The sequence below is a fragment of the Pteropus alecto genome, unplaced genomic scaffold, assembly GCF_000325575.1.
Source record: "Pteropus alecto unplaced genomic scaffold, ASM32557v1 scaffold269, whole genome shotgun sequence".
Classification (NCBI taxonomy): Eukaryota; Metazoa; Chordata; class Mammalia; order Chiroptera; family Pteropodidae; genus Pteropus; species Pteropus alecto.
The window spans coordinates 1,668,136-1,678,491 of NW_006443566.1; the positions used below are offsets into that span (position 1 = coordinate 1,668,136).

The following is a 10,356-nucleotide window of genomic DNA, read 5'->3' on the forward strand; positions in this document are numbered from 1 at the left end:
AGGCCTGAATTCCTAAGCAGGGGAAATACCTAGGTAAAAAAGAGGTGTGGGGGGAGGTGTGTACCTGTGGGATTATGCCATTTTCTTTTAACATAAGCCCAAAAGTTGGCAGAAGACCTTGTCAGCACCAAGTCTTGTCATCCTGTAGCCTGCATTAGCATCAGTGCCTGGGGGCTCAAAGTCACCATACAGGTGCTTTTAAGATAAACCAGAAGTCAATTCCACTCCTAGCTCCAAACCTTCAGTAGTGCCATTAACTCTCTTTTTCCTGAACGCATTTTTCTTTCTTTTCATCTCCTTGATGCCTTGGAAGAATGTTAATTAGGCTCAGAAGAATCAAGTCTGTTAGAATTTATAAATGAATCGCTGTAATAGACCAGTGAAACATAAGACGATCGATCTCTAACTTCTGAAATTCTGCATTCGTGTAAGTTTGAGCTGAAGTCGTTAAGTTTCACAGAGATAAAATTTAGCATGAATTAAAGAAAATAATAATAGCCAATATTTGTAGAGCGATTCCATATCTTTTCTAATCTTTAGTGTTATTTGTATGATGACGCAATTACTAGGCCAACTCAAGGTACTTCCACAGATTTAGAGCTGAACGAGAGAGTGACTTGCTCTCTAGCTCATTCTAGTGTTCGTATTTCCACTTGGCTTCCCTTGTATGGTCACCAGAATTAGCAGGATCTCATTAAATCAGCTCGGGGCAGCCAGATAGCCAGTATTTTTAATTTTTTTTTTATCATCTTTATCTCTGTAATTTCTGATGAATCGGATGTCTCTTAATTGGTTAAATACCCAGAATTTATCCCAGTACTAAAAATAAATAAAGCACATGCTTTGTTCTCACGTGTGATAGTTCCGAGTTGTGTAGTTCACTCTGATTTTGAAGTGGGACAAAAGAGAGTTCTCATATCTGGATTAAATATAGATGACATGGGAAGAAATTATAGCTCCTAGGGAGGGACGAGTCGAGCTGCAGCTGTTGAGGGGTAACTGCAGCTCCTGGGGCTGAGCTGAGCCAGGAGTTTGAGTGCACACTCACACCCTCCCCCAGGGAGAGCCGAGCAGAAATCCTGCTATGGTGCACACAGATTAGTACAAAAGTGCTTTGTATACAGCTACTTTGTATCTCTCCTCTCTCTGGCTCAAAGTAAACTTTGAAACCGGATGTGGATGCCTAAACCATGTTATTGTAATCATTTTCTCATGCATTTGAGATTAAATTGACATTTAAAAATCTAGCTCACAGACAAAAGGTAAAACTGCAAATAAATGGTTGGCCGAAAATGTCTTTTTGGAAACAAACAGGGACAAAAAACCTTCTAATAATTTCAAAATGGAATGTGCTTCCTTTCAGCAGAAAATGGATAAGAAAGAGGAGCTAGGACTCACTCTTACTAGTGTCCCCTACAGGGGCCAGCACAGTTCTTTGCCCATAGTAGGTCCCCAAAATGTTTCAACCTTTCACTAAATAGCTTGCTCTCCCACTGGGTGGTTTCCCTCCTCACTACCCACAGGGCTTGCCAAGCCTTACTCCCAATCACATTGCAAATCACGAAAAAAAAAAAATTCCCCAGTTACTCTAGAAAACACTGGCTTTCAAACTGAGTTGCATCACAGAAATATGCTATCGATAGATCAGTTGGCTTCAGACAATGGGCATGCGCTAGAGAGGAACACAGGGGGCTGACAGAAATCAGGCCCACTCATTTCAGGACCCGCTGCAGTGCTTAGTGACATGGCAGGCAGCCAGTGTAAACTTAAGTGTTAGGGGTGTAGATGCACCGGCTGATGCCCAGATGGGAACCATCTCTCCAAGGCTGGACAAATCCCCACCGGGTCTAGCAAATTTCTGGTAGGTGGTCTTCATCACGTGTTTTGCACATCTCCAGGCAAACGCAAGGGGGTTTGGAGATAAGAAGACACTCTAGCATTGGCCTTGTGACTTCCAGCAAGCATTTCTCCATAGCCATCTATCTGACAAGAGGCTGAGACAAGATGATCTCTGAGGCCCAATTTGGAAAGGTCCCATCCATCTTCTGTAATGTAGCCCAATGCCACCAAACAATCAGAAGCCTTGTTGCCTAAAGCGGGAATTATCAAGGTGGGCAGAAGGTTCAGAATGTGATTATTCTGTCCTAGATACACTGAAGCCTGATAGCCCCACTGCTTACCTTCTGAGAAGAAGGTGAGTGATGGATTTCCTCAGAACCCACTCAGGGCCGCATTGCTTCTCTCCAGCTGGTTCTCTATCTAGTGACCCCTTCCAGCCTGCAACTCTTGACTTCCCAGGTCAACAGCTCTGCAAGGGCTCAGTGCACAGGTCCTCGCAGCTGTCATGGCCACTTTCTCAGCCCCCACCACCACAGATCACTGCATGGAAAATAAACCCCCGATTCTCTCCGTGAGAGCTCCAATTTATTTAAAAGGAATGTTTTATCTCCAAGTGGAATTTGTTAACTAGAGCTCAATTCATATTGACTGTTTACGCTTTTCATGAAAATCATCAAAAGTTGGATATCTTGATCCAGGTCCCGGTTTTGTTGGGTCTGGCGGGAAGTCTGGAAGTGGGTACTGGGCCTCAGAGGGGCCCATGCAAATGGGGAGCCCTGAGGAAGAAGCTTCATTAGCTTCATGATAAAACTACCTCTGCCCTTATCTAGAGACCTGAATCCCAGGGGGAGTGCTGTGCAGAGATGATCTATCATTTATGATGGTCTATCACTTACGTCAGCAGAGTATGAGCAATGGCGTCAGAACAACCTGGTTTCAAATATCTGCTGTCTCTTGCTTTGTGATCTTGAGCATAAAGTTACCATGCTTCAGTTCTCCTCTCTGAAAATAAAACAGAGGTAACTGCGTCTTTCCCACGTGTGTTGTGAGGATTACAGTGTTTTACGTAACACACGTCAATGTATGTAATACTATTCGTTCAGTGAATGACAGATCAGACTCCCATCCGACAGTTTTCTTTAGCATTTGGTGTCATTGAAATCTACCTTATACAAAAGCAAATTAGTTATTAACTTGACGAATACTGATAGGCACAGAGCATGCAAGCATATATTCCAAGGTCATATAAATGTAGAAAAACAAGATAAAAAAATAGAACCACATTTAGCCCGAACCAGTGGCTCACAATGATTTTTCTACATTTAGCCTGAACCAGTGGCTCACAATGATTTTCCTACCAAAGGGACGCGACCCAATCCAGATGACAACAGTGGCTTGATACAGCAGTGCTAGGAGTGCACGTTCAATCTGCAAAGCTCTCAGGCATTTTTTGCCTCTCATAATACATGTTCCCCTCCAATCTATATCCCAAGCCCTAGAGCCCATCCCCAGTCCTGGTTGAGAACCGTACTCTTCACAATAATTAAGGCAAAGTACTAAATTTATTTATTTAGTTGATTTGACCAGTCACATTGGATAAAAGTATTGGTTTCATTTATGATGTAAAAACATACTTTAAGTAGGAATATTTACATACCTTACAATCTTAAAAATATGTATAGAAGAAAGATTCATGAAGGTATTTGATATAAAACATACATAGTATGCTATTTTATTATACAAATGCTTAAAAGAAAATAGAGTGATAGGAATTACAAAAGTAGCATCATTAAGAATTGACAAAAGTTTCCATTTTTCATAAAGGTCACATTCTCATCCTTTGGGATGTACAGAAATTATGTGGTTTACACAGTTTTATCTACATTCAAAACATCATGTTTTAAATGTTTTAAGCATAGCATGTACGGTACAACATGTTTCCATAGGAACACAACAGAACCCGTCACTAGTGGCCTGCTGTCACATGGCTCCTAACTAATCAGTTAGCCATTTTTAAGACACTAGTTCCAGCTTATTGCCACAATATTCAAGTTGTTCTATTCACCCGAAATATAACGACTTTTAATTTATACTAGAATCTATTGACAAAGGCTCAAAGAGTTATCATAAAATATACACCAATATACACAAAACAACTATTCTGAGTTAAATGAAGTTCCCATACTTAAATTAGAACCAAGAATAGTAATTTTAGGCTAATATATTATCCCTGTGATTGATATTTTTAAACTTTTGAGCAAAGTGCACAGTGAATGAAATAAGTCACCAGAAATGATTCTTCAAAGAACATTCAAATTCCTTCCTTTGAGTCACAACACCTGAGAAATGAGAACCTTTAGACTTGGTGGGTACCCGGGCAACTCCACAAATCAAACACAAAGGAGCTATGTGAAGTTACATTCGTGAGTCACGGGAGACCACACTGCCAGCTAAAAAATGGCACAATTCACTAGACGGAGCCCCTGTGTGGAGTCAGCAGAATCAGCTTCCAGGATATAAATGCTGAGTCTTAATTTAGAGCCAATGATATCATCAATCAGCCATATTCTAGTGTTGGTGGACCCCGAACAAGGTTGAAATAGCCGGCCAGGGCGCCAAGGTCTATGTAGAGAGAACGCTGTCTCTTTAGCATCTCAGATTCCTCAGTACTTCCTGTGCATGAAGAATCTGAAGAGGGAAACATTGAAAAAATAAAATAAATGACCAGAGAACGGGTTCAATAATAAACACCTATTTTTCCTGCAAAAAAAAAAATATATATATATGTAATAATAATACATTGGGCCTAATGAAACAGCATTCAAGCTCTGGTTTTATTAAAGAGTTATAGAGTTGAGATTGTGGGCTAGTTTATGTCATATGACATGCACGATGGAGTTCAAGAGAGAATCAGTGACAGCAAGAAGTTAGCTTGAAATACTGGCCTATTTTCCAACATTCCAGATGGTTTGATTTAAATGCGGAAAAGTCAGACAAGAAGCGGAGAAATGCAAATAAGCGTTCCAGGCTTGACATCTGGATTTGGACCTAAGTGGATTAAGAACGCCACAGATTTTATTTATAAAAATAGAAACCCCTCTCCATGCATACTCCTGGAACACGTACTGACTCTCCGAAATGGGAAAGATTCACAGCTGGCAGAGAGATTTTAAGAAGAGAAAAACGGAAATGCAAATTGACTTCGAACTCAATATTTTATCTGGGCAGAGTAGTGCCGTGGGGTTTTTGACCAAAGATTGGTGTGGCTTACCATAACTGAATTAAACAGAACCTCACTCATCACCAACAGCAAAACTGTCACGCTTGATTTGTTTTTAAAGGCAAATGATATTCTCCGTTGCAAGAAAAGCAAGTCCGAGGCAACTTTCAATGACCATTTTATCTACATTTGCACTGAAAACCTGTTATGATTTGCTGGTAGATACGATTTTCTTTTTCTTTTGTAATTCTTTTGCTAACACCTGCTGAAATTTCTCAAACAGCTTATGGCACTCAAGAAGTCACTTCGTGTTTTTTCCTCGAGTGCTTTCGTGAACGCCATCAGAGGTGTGACGAAGACAGAAAAAGAAGAGAAGCCAGCAGCCAGCCGCAGTGCACACAGCAGGTGTCCATACCTGCAATGTTCTCAGGAAGTTCCAACTCTTTCCTACTCAGCAGCCTCTTCCGCTCAAAGAGGGCAGAGTCCAGACTCTGACAGCGTGGTTGGTCCTCTCTGGGGGGGTTCAGGGCCTCGTGCTTTAGTAGGTCTGCTGCCCTGGGGCGGTGATTGGGATTCCTCTCCAAAGCAGCCTCTATCACCTCTCTCATGCCGGGACTGCAATCGTCCGCGATATCTTCCAATGGAGGTGCCTGCTTGTGGATCTATCGACAAACCAGCTCTCTTAGCATCAATGAGATAAAAATATCCCCTCAACAGGAAAAGTATTCTAGTAAGGAGACCTGCAAAGTCACTTGTTTCCCACCCTGTGCCTGCAGCAAATACAGTTCACACAATCAGACCCTGAATCAAGCTTCCCTTTAGTTTCCTAAGGACACTGAGTTAAACCAATATTTTGGTTCAGTGCAGCCAAAGACGCATGCTAGGTTTGAATAAATGGTGACAGCTTTATATGTAAACAGTGGCCCATGGGTCACTATGCCATAATGGGGAAGTATCTGCCTCTAAATCGCTCAACAGTAAAACGGGAGTGGCATTTTTCACTATACACCAGGCTGGTATGGGGATCTATAATCCAATATCTTTTTCTTTAAAGTGTTCAAAGAAATATACAACTTCCTTGGCTCAAAGAGTTATGCTACTCTGATGCTACTAAGTGGTATTTTATTATTAGGCGTCTAACGGAATAGCATATAATTTATGCCCAATGCATATTTTAGTAAGTTCCCTCTGAAAAAGCAATGCCTTCTTTGCGAGAATGGGGCTTTCTCCATGTGGGAAGAACTTTCAGCTGTCTCTCATGGGTCACTAGTTCACCATCGTCCCACTCAGGTGTGAGTGGTATCGGAAGGAGAGTGGCTTTCCTGAGTAGGTAGGGGTCCCCTCTCCCCGCAGGCCTGGCTGACCCCCACTTACTATGTACAGGTAGGAAGGGTAGGCTGAGCGAGGGTAGCGCTTCACCCAGGGAGGGGTGCCTGTCTGCATATGGATGAGCGTGGCCCCCAGACTGTAGATATCTGCTTTGGTTGAATGTCCTCTGCACAGGATGACCTCTGGGCTCATGTAGATCTGAAAAAGAAATAGGAAACATCAGTCTGACACCCCTCAATTGTCTGTGTTTCCATTTCCCTAATCCCGTTCTGAAAGCTGGCTCATCCGCCAGTCCCATACTTATTGCAGACTTCTTCCTATCAGAAGAGCATGTAATTGCTGTGTCCCCTTAAGCAAAGGAGAGTAACACAGATGGCCTCGGGGAGCCTGGCAGCTCTGGCCCCAGGTGTCCCTGTAGCCTGACAAAGAATGCTTTTTCTACTGAATGAACACGTGGTAGGCCTGGCAGCAAAGGGCCTGCAGCCAAGACCCCAGCGCGACTCCCACCCAAAGTTCTGCAAAGCACTAATCGGTATTTAATGTTTCTTCTGATATACCAGTTCCTTCCATATTTAAATGGACACTACAAATATACTTCGTCACCTCATTTGTTATTAAACTGCCAAACCTCTAATTATCTGCAGTAATAAAAGGTATTAATACCCATTACTTGGATGAGAAGATTAAAAAGTGCAAAAGAAATAGGTATTAATACCCATTACTTGGATGAGAAGATTAAAAAGTGCAATGGTGTAAAAGTGATCCTAATTAACCATTTCTATGAACTGCTTCTTATTTCTACCTCCACGTAGCCCAGTGACAAAATATTCAAGGCCATGTTAACACTGTATAAGTTCTGTTTGGTTTCATGAGTCAACACTGGAAAAGTAGGGCCAGTTTTAGAAAGTTTCTCTAAGAAGTTTGTTTCTAAACTTCAAAAATGAAAGAGCAAAAAAGCAAATGCTGGTGCCCAGTAATCTGTATTTATAGCCAGTGCACACATATGGTAGTTAATATCCTAACTAGCAATGTTTCACTTTAAGTTTTTAACACTGTCTGTTATTTGAATATGGAGAAGGGGGTAAGTGTTCCCAGAATACATTTCAGAGTAAACAAGAACTGGCTTACAAAAACTGGGGAAATTACCCAGTTTCCCCATCCACATGCCACTCAACTTCTTCCTACAACACATTTCCGGGCTGTCTGTCTCTGTCTCTGTCTCTCTGCAAACAGGCTAAACCACGCTCCTTGTTCTCAAACTTCCCTTGAAGCCAAGACAGATCCTGAAGGACTTTCTTACTAAATAGCATCTCAAAGTTACATAATAAACGCAACGGGCGGGATTAACTGTCAGTAGAGGATGCCCACCTCCTTCCCCAGTACAAGGATGAAGCAAAGTATTTACTGCTCTGCAGGCTCTATTTGACTGCACACTTGGGGACAACAGCATCCTGTCCTGGATGACCTGGCTGCTGCCCTGCAGGCAGATCGCCCAGAGCCGCATGGCTCAGAGCTCCTGCTTCCTCAAGCTCTATGAGAGCCAGGGCAGCAGGGTGTGGTGTTCAAGAAGTCTGCAGGCTGGCTGACAGCAGGCATGAAACAGGCCTGGTGGGATCTCAGCAGGCTCTCTGAGAGGTGCACACCCTCGAGCATGGCCCTGGAGCAAGGGAATCCAGGTGTCATGTCAGGGGTCAAGATTCTCACCTCTCAACACATTTATTAGAACAGGAAAGAGACTCTGTGTGTGTGTGTGTGTGTGTGTGTGTGTCTGTGTGTGTGTGTGTATGTGTGTGTCTCTGTGCGTGCGCGCACGTGATGATTACAGGTTAACTTGCACAAAGACCAAACAGACTAAGAAAATAAAAATTTTTAAAAAAGGACCACACTGTAAGTGATTCTGATTAGCTATTTACATTCGTTATTTATTTCTCTGCACCATGTAATTCAAAAACAATAGATCAAATATATGCCAGATTAACCCTATATATCTATTAAAAGAGAGTTTATAACTATAAATGCTAAAGCCAGTGTAGCAATTTACATTTGGTAAAATAACTCAATCAAAATACCATTCAGGAATAAACTCTTGGTTACTATCCATTACTCAAGCATACATTCTTTATCTGAGAATCCCAGAAAAGGCATGTCTTTCTCTAGACATTACAAAATGTTCAATTTTATCACACTGCCAGGAAGAAAAAGGTATTTTCCATCTTTAATACCATAAATAGTCTGTTTCTCAAACTGGCTCCAGGAAAAAGGGTTGAGTGTCACATATCTGTACTTCTAAGGCCAAAATATGCTGAACATTTTCCAAACAACACATGTCATAAGCATTAAGTCTTATTAGATTTTATGCTTTGGTAAAGTATTCTTAAGATCCGAGGGCTAAAGCATTCTTTAAAAAAAAAGTCTACAGTTTTCTCTTCTGAATATTATTCTGCTCGAAGATGACTATCAAGAATCCCCTCTCAAGTATTTCCCAGAATAACTTCAATAATATCAGCAAAAACCAGGATTTATTCTGCTGCCCAGGAGAGTCTTTGCTTTGAGAGAGTTAAGAGAAGGCTTACAGAATCTTGGTTTAAAACAAAGATATTTGTTTTTGGCACCACAATTGAGTTCAGTGCAACACATCTACTAGCGAGCGTAAGGGCTGTTATTTGGTTGAACACCAAGACTGATGTAGAAATCCTGTGGCCAACTGTCCTCTCTCCATTTTCTAAGGGCACTTCCAGTAGAGACATGGGCATAGGGCTGGGAGGCTGATAGTTAAGCACCCACCATAGGAGGTAGCTTCTACACCCATTTATTTTCCCAGTTGCATCCAACCCCATTGCCCATCATAACCAACGGTGAAGTACACCGTTGGTATTTTAATAATTCAGGTAAATTTAACACAGGTCTTTTCCCAAAGAATGAGGACTGCTGAACTACCACTGAGGGCATGATCCTTGTTGGTCTTGTCTGGTCTTCCGTCCCTGGTACCCACAACAGCTTGCCACATAGCAGATGCTCAATAGATACTCGTGACGTGAATAAACTAGTTAGCCTAATAACGTGACTATTAAATTAAATATATTATTTGAAAGCCCATGATTATATGTCTTTGAATTTCATTTAGTTTCACAAAAGTTTTGTTTTGGTTTTGTTTTTTTGCTTCACAAATGAGTTAAATATTACAAATATTATAGTTTATATCTTCAGCAAGGTTTATATATGTTATAATAAACTCGAGGTTTATTATAAGATCTCTAGGATTAAAGATAGGCCTAAAATGTTGTCAGTTCTGAATAAATATTATTGACCATGAAAATTATGTCTGTAATTGAACCAAAACATTAATATTTAGTTACACTAATAATTTATATATAAACATGTATTTATACATAAATACATAAATAAATACGTGTTTATATATAACTATATATTACACAGAAAAACTGGATTCAAGTCCCAAATTATAACTAGCTTTGGGCACGTTATTTTAACCTTTTTGATCTTATTTCCTTATTGTAAAATGGGAATCATAATAGTATTTGCCTATAATAACAGTCTTTACCAACAATAGAGTTGTTGTAAGGATTAAATAAAATAATTCATTTAAAGCACTAAAATGAGCACTTGGCACAGAGCCAGTGCTTGTTGCATATGTTCCAGTGATGATAACTTAATGCGATGGCTTTTCTTCCCTTCTTCGCCCTTTTTGCAGCAATGCTAGAACATTTCTTATTTTTACCGTTAATAAGATATTGACTATTCATGTAGGAATAGGATTACCTCTGTTCCACGGAGGTCCTTAGGAAAATAGATATCTTCAGTCATTTGAACACTTAGGCCAAAATCCACCAAAACGGCTTTTGTGGACATGAAAACAATGTTGCTAGCTACAAAAAGAGGAAAATTTTCAGTATAAAATTATCTATATACCTATTAAATAAAATGAAAACGTTGTCTAAAACAACAAA

At 40.6% G+C, this 10,356-nt stretch overlaps 1 protein-coding gene across 4 annotated transcripts in view; it reads right to left on the bottom strand.

Annotated features, from left to right (window-relative positions):
• Window positions 1–3,541: 3,541 nt before the first annotated feature.
• MAP3K8 (mitogen-activated protein kinase kinase kinase 8) overlaps window positions 3,542–10,356 on the bottom strand; it is a 21,490-nt gene continuing 14,675 nt past the window's right edge. For all 4 annotated transcript variants that reach the window (XM_006924174.3, XM_006924172.3, XM_015598733.2 and 1 more), the window contains 4 exons: window positions 10,169–10,275; window positions 6,434–6,586; window positions 5,475–5,721; window positions 3,542–4,527 (listed from right to left, as the gene is read on the bottom strand). In XM_006924174.3, the coding sequence (XP_006924236.1) occupies window positions 4,397–4,527; window positions 5,475–5,721; window positions 6,434–6,586; window positions 10,169–10,275 (638 nt within the window). In that variant the 3' untranslated portion in view covers window positions 3,542–4,396. The remainder of the gene's footprint in view (window positions 4,528–5,474; window positions 5,722–6,433; window positions 6,587–10,168; window positions 10,276–10,356) is intronic.